This window comes from Thalassophryne amazonica, chromosome 14 (genome assembly GCF_902500255.1).
Source record: "Thalassophryne amazonica chromosome 14, fThaAma1.1, whole genome shotgun sequence".
Lineage (NCBI taxonomy): Eukaryota > Metazoa > Chordata > Actinopteri > Batrachoidiformes > Batrachoididae > Thalassophryne > Thalassophryne amazonica.
The window spans coordinates 61,225,998-61,240,721 of record NC_047116.1 but is presented as its reverse complement, the minus strand read 5'-3'; the positions used below and the strand labels follow the sequence as shown (position 1 = coordinate 61,240,721).

General features: G+C 42.7%; 1 protein-coding gene and 1 long non-coding RNA gene across 2 annotated transcripts in view; one reads left to right on the top strand and one right to left on the bottom strand.

The window, feature by feature from the left end:
* The window catches only part of wnt10a (wingless-type MMTV integration site family, member 10a), a 116,026-nt gene that overhangs the window by 28,445 nt on the left and 72,857 nt on the right, over window positions 1-14,724 (top strand). Inside the window, exon 3 of the mRNA XM_034186788.1 lies at window positions 7,436-7,809. Within this exon, the coding sequence (XP_034042679.1) occupies window positions 7,436-7,809 (374 nt within the window). The remainder of the gene's footprint in view (window positions 1-7,435; window positions 7,810-14,724) is intronic.
* On the bottom strand, window positions 72-13,531 carry LOC117524983. The gene is made up of 3 exons (XR_004564928.1): window positions 13,522-13,531; window positions 1,081-1,084; window positions 72-184 (listed from the first exon to the last, which is right to left on the bottom strand). It is a non-coding gene; the product is annotated as an uncharacterized LOC117524983 (long non-coding RNA).

Genomic DNA, 14,724 nt, shown 5'->3' with positions numbered 1-14,724 from the left:
GCAGCACACAGACTACTGCCTTGTCGTACTTCAAAAAAAAAAATCATTGTAGTCATCAAGCATATTTTAAAGATTTTAACAGTTTACTCCTTTAAGAATAAATGTCTCCATACATAACAGGCGGACCAGAGTACATTTTGCTGCAACTCAAGATAATTACAATCATTGATTTGTCAAGCTGTCTCTCTCTCTCTCTCTCTCTCTCTCTCTCTCTCTCTCTCTCTCTCTCTCTCTCTCACACACACACACACACACACACACACACACACACACACACACACACACACACACACACACACACACACACACACACACACACACACACACACACACACACACACACACACACATCTTGGGGTTTGTGTGGAATATCATTCCACACAGTATATGTGTGTGCTGTGCGCATGTTTTTTCGCTGGTGAAACACACAACTGTGCGCACAGAGAGGTGCGTTCTGATGGCATGCAGCCAGCTGTCTGTGCATTCCACCACTGTGCACAGGTACCTGTGCATGCAAGACAGCTGTGCCTGATCCCTGTCAGACTTTGTCCTTTTTCAACCAGGCCATCAGTCATTTGTTACACCAACAGTTTTCTGCACTGAAAAACTAGGTTAGCATCTCTTATCCCGATTACAGGTTATTGCACTCAGTACTACTCCTGATCTTGTTGGATTATGCTGTGTGTTGCCGGCTTTAAGGCTTTTCATCTCCATCATGAGAGAGCAGGCTCCGTTGGTTATGTGTTGGGCTCCCAGTATTTGAGTCAAGGTCTGATCTCAGTTCACCTTACTGCAGTGGTGGGCACAGTTCCCATAATCTGATAACAGATAATTATCGAAGATAATGTTTTCATTATCGGATTATCTTTTTAGGTAACTATAAAAACCATTATCGGACTAATTATCTTCTGATAAATTTTTGTCCAATAATTTTTAGACCGATAATGTAGTAAACAAAGCTGAACAGCAGCAAACATTTCTAAAATTGAAAATCAGTTGAGCACCTACCTGATAAAAGTTTCCTAACAGATGTATGGTTCCACCCTCTGCAAACAGAAGACAGCTGCTTCTATGAAGAACTACACTATCCTCTGAAGGCAAAGGAAAAACTGGATTAAAAAAAAAATCATTTCCTTTAACATCATACTGATACGCTGGCAATATCACCCAAGTCATCCAGAGGCATACATTTTTAACTTATGGTTCATATTTTAACCAAACTAATTTTGGACAAGTTATTTAAAATTACTGTCATGTCTGAAGTTTTATAAAGTGAAAATATCAGATATATGTTTTAGTTTTAAAGTAATCTGCTAATTTTGACCCCTTAACGCCCACATTTATATAGCTGTATATAAAAAAATGTTTTGTGTGTGTTTTTGCCTTTAAGTAGATGGTAAATAATGTTGAGATTATTAATTTCACTTTTGCACAAAAACTAGATAGTAATATTGGGTATTCTGGTAATGACTTTATGTTATAATGTTATAATAATGATGGTATGTTGCAAATTTGCGACAACAGGCATACAGGTCAATTTGGTAAGTTGCATATTTGAGTCAGAGATTGTAGCATACGAGGTCTGTCAATAAAGTATAGGTCCTTTTTATTTTTTTCAAAAACTATATGGATTTCATTCATATGTTTTTACGTCAGACATGCTTGAACCCTCGTGCGCATGCATGAGTTTTTCCACGCCTGTCGGTGACGTCATTCGCCTGTGAGCACTCCTTGTGGGAGGAGTCGTCCAGCCCCTCGTCGGAATTCCTTTGTCTGAGAAGCTGCTGAGAGACTGTTAAAGGCGATTTTCTTAATGAAAGACGTGCGGACGGATTGCAGCGTCGGCTCGCAGCCGCTGCGAAGCTCCGCCACAGGAAAAACACCTCTGTTGGAAGCCTTAAGGACAAGTTGGAACATGTCCAGCTGTTAAACAATTTCTCATATACTCACTCCACTGAAAGCCATCAAAAGCCGCCTGGATTTTACAAATGGTTATCAACACAAAGGTGTTTTTCCTGTGCCGCCGCACCGCGTCGGCTGCGTCCCGACGCGTGGACCCGTCCGCACGTCTTTCATTAAAAAAATCTCCTTTAACAGTGGAATATCCGGATAAAATGCTGAAACCGACTTCTTCTGAAACTTCTCTGTTCTCTCACGACGTCCTGGATCAATAGAGCCTGAAATGTGGAGGTTTTCAGCTTGAAACAGGCTGACGACGGCACCTGAGAGCGCTGCGCGATGTCTCGCACCGTGGGAAGTCCTTAAAGCGACAGTATCACCTCAAAATCTCTCATCAGCTGTTAAAATTTTCACCGAAAACCAGCTTAATTTTTCAAACCGTGTCCACTTCGATGTGCCTCACAGGTTTAAAAAAAAGTTTGATCAAACAAAGCGCCAGTCTCTCAGCAACTTCTCAGACAAAGGAATTCTGACGAGGGGCTGGACGACTCCTCCCACAAGGAGTGCTCACAGGCGAATGACATCACCGACAGGCGTGGAAAAACTCACGCATGCGCACGAGGGTTCAAGCATGTCTGACGTAAAAACATATGAATGAAATCCATATAGTTTTTGAAAAAAATAAAAAGGACCTATACTTTATTGACAGCCTTGTATATGCGACGATGGGCGTTAAGGGGTTAAGGTTTTAGTGAGCACATGCTGTGCCCAGCAGTGCATTATGGGTAGGATAGAGTAATCTCAGTACGTTCATGACAGGACAAATGCATTTCAGACACTCTCATATTCTCTGGGTTTATAGACGTTATTGTATTTGTATTTGTTAAATTCCACGCATCTTAAATGTAGCAGACACGGATTATCTGGAATTTTGTTTTGGCAAGTTTTCAAGGTCTCTGCTGCCATCTACTGGCCAGTAGTGTTCATGGCAGTTCATGGCAGTATTCGTCCAGAAGCTGAGCAAGCACTGTATGATATTTTTAATCACGTTAAGTTTTTTCAAACTTAATTTACAAAAACTCTCGATGGGAGACATCAAAGTTTAAAAACAAAACAAAACGACAAAAAAAAAACATTACAAGACAGGTCTGCGGTGTTTGCACATGCACAGTGCGAGCGGTTGGATGCTTGTAGCTCTTCAGTAGCAGTATACCCTCACGATGTCCGACCAGAATAATATCAAACAGGTTTGATTTTCATTCGACCATACGATCAGGCGATCAGGAGGTGGTTGTGAGATGTTAAATGCAGCTTGTTACTCCATGTACACTACATGATGCAGGACGCGCAATTAACCTGAAACTTCGTCCAAACAGTTCTTGCACGAAAAAGAGCCAAAACTCGCACAGCGTAAAGCCAACATTTATGTGTCAAGACAATATTGAGTGCACGTTTTACAACATCATAAAACGTGCACACAGCACTAATAAAATGAGAGCACATTCTCTCCACATGCAAAACATTTTGCAATGACACTTCCAGGGCTCCGTAATAATGCTTGTTTTTACAAATAAAAAATGGAATATTTTACAAAAGCACATTTATCTGTAAACACCAACACACGACACACGTCACATTAATGTGTTGGTTTACATAATGAATGACTGAACCAATCAGTATTTAGCAGAGGCACTTTTACCCAGAATCCTTTGTGATCTGTCTGTGTTTGTTACAAAACCTCAGAATTAGTGCATTATTCAACATTAAAAGATATATGTTATATTTTAACTTTGTACAAATGACAGAATTGACATTAATGGAGTTATTCTGTCAGTATTCACACCAAACCATAAGTCAGCATGACTTCATTTTCCAAGACCTCTGCCTGACCGAAGCCTTGTGATTGGTAGAGAGCTGGGCTTTGTGGCTGCTCTTGCGGCTGGCTAGAAGCTGTGTAATAAACAAGAGCTTCCAGCAGGCAGCAGGATGTTCAAACATAGAAGTGCGGGCTCATTGTTTGGGTCTTTTGTCGCGTTTGATGCTTCTGAAAGCAATCATGGTGTTAAAACTCAAATTCAGTTTATTAGTAGTTGCAAATTTACCAGAGACAATACTGGAATTTATCAGTTATCTGTAACTTCCGATACATTTTTGGGTGGTTTATTGGTTTATCTTTATCAAAGATAACTTTTCAGTTATCTGATTATCTGTTAACGAAGTTAATTTTTTGGTTATCTGTGCCCACCACTGCCTTACTGTAAATGGGTACTATTGTGAAATTTCTCATGATGTCAGACATGGATATAAAACAGCCGGAGTAAGGATCACATAATTCAGATTGTACGATGCCAAGAGAGATATTTAATTACAGTTGAAGCAGAAAAACACAAAATGGATGCATCTGGAGAAGTTCAAATGGGTACCTCATGCAACATACCTCACAAGCCTTCTGCCTTCCAAAGCCAGAGAGCCGTGTTAAGGCTCTTGATTGCAGCATCTTTTCCAATGCAACATCTGTCATCAAACAAAAAAAACAGCAAATCTTTTGTACACCTGTTGCAGGTGTACAAAGCTCTGCGGAACAGTGTTTCGCTGGTTTTGCAGTCTGAGCCACTTTGTTGTGGTCATCCAGGAGCTTGTAGTCGTGCTTCAACATTTGTCTTTTCTCTCTGCACAGTTTCATGGTGTGTTTAATTCCATAAATATCCAGGTGTGCTGACGTAGAGTTTTGCATTCCTCTTTGAGGATTAAAATCCACACTGGATTTGGTCCATTACCTGTACCTCCTCATCAGTTTATATGTAGTCTTTGCTCTCCATTGCAGTGCTTTTACTTGTTTGTGTTGATTTTCACAAATGACACTTGTTGCTGTTGCCTTCTTGTGGATGAGTTGGACCAATCAGCAGTGAGCCCACAGTGTGTACCCCCACAGCAGGGACTTACCTCACCACAAAACGGTTCAGAAAAATCACTTTTTAGTGGTGGTTCTTGTAGTGGAGACATATGTGCAAAGGTTTTAGACCGACTACAAAGTCCCTGCAGTGGAAAGGGCCTAGACCTGCTTCTCTAACTTCCAGGTCAGGTTGTGTGTGACTCCCGTGATGGAGGCTGTCAAACTTAATACCCCTGTCACACATAACCAGAATCACACAGAATGGCGTCAGAATGACGAATCAGCGCATATCCGAAAAGTGTCGGGTTTCAGTTCCAAAACATTCTGACAGCCATCTGTGAGAGTCCACACAGTTGGTCAAAATCGGCCGGCGGGCTCGAGTGTGATGCACATGTTCAAAACCCTCTGGGCGCCATTGAAATGGGACACCTATCCGATGGCAGTCCATGTGCAATCTGAGGACCATCTGACCTTAATTTACATATTCCGATGGCAGCAAAACAGCATCGAAAATGATTTGAGTGCATATGAGAGAACCTTGAGATGGAACTGGCACGGCAGTAATGCATCATTGCACGCATCAGCCTCAGAACTGAACAAATCTCACCTTGTAATATATGATCACCTTCTAACTCTGTAGGAAATATGACATGGAACTGTTGTGCCAGGATGTGACAGCATTAATAAACATGAATCTCACCTCAAACAATGGCCCAGGAGTGTTTCACAGCGTGGACATGGACGTGGAGCCGGACCGCAACCTGTGGTTAAAATCCTCTCACCTGGCTGCTGTGTGCTGTAATCAACAATGCAAAAATACCTCTCATGTGATAATCCAACCATTGCGGTGTCCAGAGTTGCGTTGTGCTCTTGAAGTCAGCAAAAAAGAAAAAAGAAATTAAATTTCCCTGGATAGGCTCCATCTGATGCATGGAACAGCATGTCACACTGCCAGCAAACTTCCAGCAAAGCTGTTGAGGGGCATGCACGCACATATGCGCCCTGCGCACGCTTAGTGGCTCATGCAGCATTATGCACACACACACACACACAAACACACACACACACACAGAAACACGGCTGAGTGATAATTGTAACCCCACATGCGCTGGGTACTAGCACACACATGCACGTGAGGAACACAGCGCTGCCTCTCACTCTGATCCCGTGTTTATCATCCAGACATTTGGACATTGGACAGTCTGCAGTGCTTTTTATGTCCGTCTGACAGCAGTCTGTGTCATCTACCTGTTGTCTACATACGTTTTGGATGCCATCATGCAGTTGTTGTCGAGGTAATCTGGATGCATTCTGACACTGCTGACCACGCCTCTTTTCCTCCCGACTGCGGATTATGGCAATATTTGCCATGTTGGGCATGGTTCCTGCACATTCTTGCTATGTGTGATGGGTCTTAAAGCTTTTTTGCAGAACATTAAAGTCAACTGATCAATTAGTCACAGCAATAAAGCATGTGATTGTATGTAATAACAAAAACAGTCAGATGTTGCATCAAGTCATGACATCGACTTAGTCATTTAACCATATTTAAAATATTAGGCGTACTGTACAGGGCTTTGCTCCTAAACCTTCACTGTGATGTGACAGCGAGTTAAAGAACTACCTCTGTTTAGGGCGACCTTATAGACTTACTGCAATCATCACCAAAGAAAGAAGTGTTAATGGTGAAAGTCAAGCCAAAGACTTTGCAGAAGGTATTAGGAAATACATCCACAGTGATTCAAAACACCCTAGAGGACTTGTTCAGCACTTACTCATAATGTGAACACCCGCACAGTGCTCACACTCTGTATCTGAACAGCAGGACAAAGAGGCACAGCCCTGTTCAAGAACAATGTGTGAGTCCTCTGATGGGAGTGGTGGAGCTCTGCACAATTTCAGCCAGTCCTCTGAGACGCAATACGAAAGTGTTTGGAACACTCAAATATATTGTCCCAGCTCTTTCTCCTGCTTTTATGAGACTTGGCATAAATGGCTGTATACAGTGAAATACTACAGGATGCATGGCCTTATTAAAATACTTCAGTAGAAACTTTTCACAGTCTTTCTTACAGTGTATGAAACAATAGAAATGCAAAACACTCTTTCTTACACAAAATTTGAATAAATTCTTAAAAATATAGGTTAATTGAAAGAATTCCTGCATGCTGCCCTTAGCCATCGGATTTTCAATACTAGTCCAACAAATCCCATCATTGTCTTACTTTTCTCATGTTGTCTACTGCTGAAATGACATATGCATTGGGATTCTCTGGCCAGAGCTCACTGACATATTGGTAAAATCCTCATATTGCTGCTTTCTTTAAAGAAACACAGCACATTCCTGAATACTGATACAATCCTCCTGTCAGTTTACAAAAGTGATTCTCATATCATTTTTGACATAGCAGTTGAAACACTTTATCAGTTACAGAGTTTGAATTCCATTTTCCTCTTGGCAGCTGCTGTTTGAAAAGAAAATATGTCATGGATTAAGCAAACAATCTGTGTTATGTAAGACAATATCCCAGGGTTTCTTCTCCAAAACTTACTCATTGACCAGATCTATTTCCTGATTATTCACTCTTAACCCTTTACGTGTAGATTAAGGTAAATTAACTGTTCCTCTCCTCTCGCTCACAGGTTTTAGAGAGAGTGCCTTCGCCTATGCTATTGCAGCAGCAGGTGTTGTGCATGCAGTGGCCAACGCCTGCTCTATGGGCAAACTGAAGGTATGTGGCTGTGACGAGAAGCGGCGTGGTGATGAGGAGGCTTTTCGAATCAAACTGCTCCGCTTGCAGCAGGAAGCCATCCACCGTGGCAAGGGTATGGTCCATGGTGTAATGGAGCACTATCCCACTGAACTGCCAGGAATCCAGGATTCCTGGGAGTGGGGCGGCTGCAGCCCTGATGTGGAATATGGAGAGAGGTTCTCACGGGACTTCCTGGATGCTCGTGAGAATTATAAAGACATCCACGCTCGCATGAGGCTGCATAATAACAGAGTTGGAAGACAGGTGAGTGGAGAGTGGAAAGATAATAGTGAGAGGAAATGTGTGTATGTGTATGTATGTCTCAGACTCTCGTATGTGTACTTGTAAAGCTTTACAACTTGTAACTTGTTAACAAAGATATTAACAGACAAAGCGAAACGGTTTGATACTGGACTTCAGTTTTATGTAGCAAAATCGAAAGTGTTTAAGACTAGAAAGTGTATATATGTGTCCCCTGAAAGGCATAGTGACTGTAAGATGGATATTAGGCTATTAGAATTTGTCAAGCCCCAAATTTTATGTTTTTTTTTGTTTGAGAATTGGGAACGCTTCCCACCTGGTCATTTCTGTATGGAGTTTGCATGTTCTCCCTATGTTTGTGTGGAATCCCTCCGGGTGCTTTGGTATCTCCCCATTTCCAAAAAGATGCAGTTTTACAAATTATAAAATTTACTGTGACTGTGAATGTGTTTGTCTGTCTATATGTGGCCCTGAGATGGACTAGTGGCCTGTCCAGGGTGTTCCCTGCCTTTCACCCAAAGACCATTGAGATAGTGGGTACAGAAAATGAATGAATAAATAAATATAAAAATAAATCTTAAAATTCACATTTTTCAAGGGAATGATAAAAACAAGGTGCAAACATGGCTCTATACATATTTGAGACAGTGCCAAAACCTCTGCTTTATTCTGGCTTGTATCTACCTTACAAATTATTTATTGCATCCAACATCCTTAATACTTTGAAGACTCTTATTTTAATGTTTTGTTGTGGTCTGGTGATTTGCGCCAGTTTAGCTGGTATGTCAGACAATAGTTTGTTTTACACACTAATCAATCTGAGAAATAATGTAGTTTTTCCCAATTCAGATTTCAGCAATGCTAACTTCTGACAATGGAGGTATTTCTCAAATTTTGGTCATAATACATAGCATTTAAAATACCACTGTATTTATTCATTTATTTTTACTATATGGTTACACAGTAGGTGACATTCCATGTCCCAACAGCCAGTGGCTGTGAGCACGGACCGAGCCGCCGGGCCACCCGCCCTCGACCGCCACCCAATCCTCTCTGCACCTGACCCCCATGGCCCCCTCTGCAGGTGGTGAACCCACATGAGGGCGGGCCCACGTCGCTCTTTCAAGCTGAGCCCGGCCGGGCCCCATGGGCTAAGGCCCGACCACCAGGCGCTCGCACGCGAGCCCCAACCCCAGGCCTGGCTCCAGGGTGGGGCCCTGGCTCCGCCATACCGGGTGACGTCTTGGTCCTTGATTTTTTACTGGTCATGGAGGTTCTGAACTGCCCTTAGTCTGACCCATCACCTAGGACCTGTTTGCCTTGGGAGACCCTACAAGGGGCACACAGCCCCCGACAACATAGCTCCTAGGATCATCCGGGTACGCAAACTCCCCCACCACGATAAGGTGGCAGCTAGAGGGGGAGCTCGGAGTCGAGCTGCTGCTCCTACACGTCGAAAGGAGTCAGTTGAGGTGGCTCGGGCATCTTTTCTGGATGCCCCCTGGACGCCTCGCCAGAGAGGTGTTCCGGGCACGTCCCATTGGGAGGATGCCCCGGGGAAGACCCAGGACGCGCTGGAGGGACTGCATCTCTCGGCTGGCTTGGGAACACCTTGGGGTTCCCCCGGAGGAGCTGGGGGAGGTGTGTGTGGATCGGGAGGTCTGGGCGGCTTTGCTTGAGCTGCTGCCCCCGTGACCCGACTCCAGATAAAGCGGAAGAAAATGGATGGATGGATGGGTTACACAATAGAATACAAGTAAGCTACAAACACAAAAAAGTTATACTCTGTATTTTGACGTGCGTTCTCCCATTTAGTTTCACACAACGGCTGAGAAGGCCAATTCAAAAGCCCAAAATAACAAATTAGTCTCAGTTGACTTTACAATTTCTACAACATATTCCACAGAGATTCTGGCCTTTGGTGATGACAAACCTTTAAATAAGAGTGATCATTCTTGTTGTCCAGCACTGTGAGTGAACAGAGACAAGATGTGACTTTAAATTGTTCATTGTTCCCAACTTCCTCCAGGGCAATTTGAGCCTGTATCTTTTTATCAGTGTACTTCTGGTTTGCTTGATTATGCAGACAAAACACAAATGCTGAGCACGACAGCTGAATTCAACAGCATTAGTAGTGCTAATGTTGGAAACAGTTGCAGAGTTACGGCAGTTACATAAATTCTAATTAGTGTTCTCATCTTGGACGTACGAGGGCTGTCCATAAAGTATAGGTCCTTTTTATTTTTTTCAAAAACTATATGGATTTCATTCATATGTTTTTACGTCAGACATGCTTGAACCCTCGTGAGCATGCGTGAGTTTTTCCACGCCTGTCGGTGACGTCATTCGCCTGTGAGCACTCCTTGTGGGAGGAGTCGTCCAGCCCCTCGTCGGAATTCCTTTGTCTGAGAAGTTGCTGAGAGACTGGCACTTTGTTTGATCAAAATTTTTTCTAAACCTGTGAGGCACATCGAAGTGGACATGGTTCGAAAAATTAAGCTGGTTTTCGGTGAAAATTTTAACGGCTGATGAGAGATTTTGAGGTGATACTGTCGCTTTAAGGACTTCCCATGGAGTGAGACGTTGTGCAGCACTCCCAGGCGCCGTCGTCAGCCTGTTTCAAGCTGAAAACCCCCACATTTCAGGCTCTACTGATCCAGGACGTCATGAGAGAAGAGAGAAGTTTCAGAAGAAGTCGGTTTCAGCATTTTATCCGGATATTCCACTGTTAAAGGAGATTTTTTTAATGAAAGACGTGCGGACGGATTTCAGCGTCGGCTCGCAGCCGCCACGACGCTCCGCCACAAGAAAAACACCTCCGTTGGAAGCCTTAAGGACAAGTTGGAACATGTCCAGCTGTTAAACAATTTCTCATATACTCACTCCACTGAAAGCCATCAAAAGCCGCCTGGATTTTACAAATGGTTATCAACACAGAGGTGTTTTTCCTGTGCCCCCGCACCGCGCCGGCTGCGTCCCGACGCGCGGACCCGTCCGCACGTCTTTCATTAAAAAAATCTCCTTTAACAGTGGAATATCCGGATAAAATGCTGAAACCCACTTCTTCTGAAACTTCTCTGTTCTCTCATGACGTCCTGGATCAATAGAGCCTGAAATGTGGAGGTTTTCAGCTTGAAATAGGCTGACGACGGCGCCTGGGAGTGCTGCACGATGTCTTGCACCGTGGGAAGTCCTTAAAGCGACAGTATCACCTCAAAATCTCTCATCAGCCGTTAAAATTTTCACCGAAAACCAGCTTAATTTTTCGTACCGTGTCCACTTCACAGGTTTAGAAAAAATTTTGATCAAACAAAGCGCCAGTCTCTCAGCAACTTCTCAGACAAAGGAATTCCGATGAGGGGCTGGACGACTCCTCCCACAAGGAGTGCTCACAGGCGAATGACGTCACCGACAGGCGTGGAAAAACTCACGCATGCGCACGAGGGTTCAAGCATGTCTGACGTAAAAACATATGAATGAAATCCATATAGTTTTTGAAAAAAATAAAAAGGACCTATACTTTATGGACAGCCCTCGTAAACCCTGGGAGCAGGTTGACATGACACACGTAGTAATGATTTCATGACTTCAAATCTTAGGATAAGAGACTATAATTTGCCTTTGGGGGTCCTACTTTTATATTTGGCTTTGGCAAAGAAGGTTAAGAAATCACACTGTTGCCTTCATTTTGTTTATTACCTATAATGATTCGTAATAGGAAGATGGCAGGTCCAAGGTTTGAGGCCAACCATGTTCTTTTCTTAAAGTATTGCAGCTGTGTATAATGAAATAGTTTTGATCAAAGCACTGAATAACAGGTCAGTGTGACTAGTTATTGTAACAGTCTGAGAATATATTTGATTTTTTTTTACTTGATGTAGCATCAAACATAGACTGCTGAAAAATCCTGTATTTCTTTAAATAGTATGTAGCAGTAATATGCAACCATGTGGAGATGATTATATGTCACAACCTGCTGAGTTGAAACAATATGGTTTTAGATGAAAGACAAACCAATTAGCTTTAATATTTCTAATTTACATGCTGCTGTCATGCAAAAGCTGTAACCACAATTACACAATTTAATGGAATATATCATTTATATTATAATAGCCAAATGGCCTCTGTGTGTGTGTGTGTGTGTGTGTGTGTGTGTGTGTGTGTGTGTGTGTGTGTGTGTGTGTGTGTGTGTGTGTGTGTGTGTGTGTGTGTGGCTTTGATCACTGAGAAAGTGGGGAGAGCTGACATTTACCGTTTGGTATGTTTTTGGATGAATGCTGCGAAAATTAAGAGTTGATAGGACTAATATTTTTGGAGAAATTAGGTATATTAGCTAACAACACTGAACCATGGATGTTGTGCTGCAATGTACCATGGAAGTTTGGGGTTTTAAATGTTGTTATTGTGGGTCATGTTAGTTTAACAGTGTTGTTAGTGGTATTGATTTATTGTGTTTTTGTATTTCAATTGGTTTAGTCACTTTAGTTAAGTGACATGTTACCATGAGTGGAATGTGTAGTGCATTTGATGTCTTCAGCGATTGTCTCTGAGGTCTATTAGAAAAGAAACCAACCTTTTTATTTTTTCAAAAACTATATGGATTTGAATCACGTGTGATTGCGTCAGACAAGCCTGAACCCTCGTGCGCATGCGTGAGTTTTTTCACGCCTGTCGGTTGCGTCATTCGCTTGTGGGCAGGCTTTGAGTGAGCACTGGTCCACCCCCCTCATCGGAATTCCTTTGTCTGACTTCTTCCTGAGAGACTGGCGCTTTGCTTGATCAAAATTTTTTCTGAAACTGTAAGGCACATCCAAGTGGACACCATTCGAGAAATTCAGACGGTTTTCGGTGAAAATTTTAACGCTCATGGCAAACACCTCCGTTGGAAGCATTACAGGACAAGTTTGAACATGCCCAGCTGTTAAACAATTTTTCGGATACTCACTCGATTGAAAGCCATCGAAAGCTGCCTGAATCTTACGAATGGTTATCAACACGGAGGTGTTTTGCTGTGGCGCTGTGCCATGAGCGGTTGGGTGCCGACGCGCGAATCCGTCCGCACGCCTTTCATTACAAATTCTCCTTTAACAGTGGAATGTCCGGATAAACTGCTGATCCCGAGCTCTTCTGAAACTTCTCTGTTCTCTCACGACATCTTGCGTCAACAGAGGCTTAAATTTGGAAGTTTTCAGCTTGAAACAGGCTGACGACGGCGGCTCGGGGCACGGCGCGCCGTCCGGCTCCATGGGCAGTCCTTAAAGTGACAGTAACACTCCATAATCTCTCATCAGCCGTTAAAATTCACCGAATTCACCGAAAAACCATCTGAATTTCTCGAATGGTGTCCACTTGGATGTGTCTCACAGTTTCTGAAAAAATTTTGATCAAGCAAAGCGCCAGTCTCTCAGGAAGAAGTCAGACAAAGGAATTCTGACGAGGGGGGTGGACCAGTGCTCACTCAAAGCCTGCCCACAGGCGAATGACGCAACCGACAGGCGTGAAAAAACTCACGCATGCGCACGAGGGTTCAAGCTTGTCTGACGTAATCGCACGTGATTCAAATCCATATAGTTTTTAAAAAAAGTAAAAAGGTCGGTTTCTATTCTAATAGACCTCGTATATATATATATATATATATATATATATATATATATATATATATATATATATATATATATATATATATATATATATATATAGTTTGCACTGGGATACCAATTAAACAACTGCAAATTATGAAGAAGACCATGCTCAAGGCATTTTAGCATTGCATTATATTTGCTTTGATATTGTTTACGTCCAGTGCCTCTGTTGTCAATATTACCAAGACAGGAACTTGAAATGTTGTATTACTCGGACTTCTTTGAATAAACCCACAAAATGCATTGAGCAATAATGAAGAACTGGAATTTGCTTTGACGTTCTCCTGCTGAAATGGCTTCCCCCGAATATAATGTGTTTGCCTAATTTTCATCACATCGAACTTTACTGCTGTTGATTCAGTGAAAGAATAACCAAACCCACACTCACACACACACACACACACACACACACACACACACACACACACACACACACACACACACACACACACACACACACACACACACACACACACACACACACACACACACACACACACACACACACACACACACACACACACAAAAACAGAAAAACACAGCTAGCATGCAGGAAGTCCTTATTTTATGATTATGGGGTGTGTTTTCATTTGCTTCAGGTGCATGAAACTTGGGGACAGAATGTAAGATTACAGGGAAAATTATTTTATATGAACCCAAAAACTTTTGTCAGAATATTTGGCTTTTTCCCAGTTTATGAAATGCTGTAGATTTATTTGATAAGTGGTGTAATGTACAGACATAAACATGAGAGGCTGAAAGGGAAAGCCACAAGAGGACAACAAAAAAGAGATGTGAACAAGCCTAATATGAGTCATTACAGTCCTGTTGTAGTGCAGAATGCCACGTACATTACTGACTTCAAATGGCACAAAAGCCACAACGAAACCCTTCTCAGACCAAGCTGCCTGCACATGCACACACAGAGCCCCTAGAATCAAACAGAAAACAGTGACAGGTGGGTGCTCAAAATAATGCCTACACCTTTCCTGAGTGTCTGTCCTCCCCTCGACCTGCCACAAACACTGCACCCCTCCACCCAGCTCCCCCTTTTAGAGCAGGAGTCTTTAAACGGAGGAATGCGGTGGTTTTTAGCGGGGTGTGCATGTCGCCTCATGCCCACCCCAGGGTTCTCACGACGTCCCGTCTTGTTTTTACCCTTAATTAGTGGCTGCTGGCAGTTTGGAAACAGATGTTTAAAACCCTGCAACAGATTTTAGACTTCAAACGCCAGGGCGGAAAGTAGAAAGAGATTCGCCCTTCCTTCCCTCCCCTC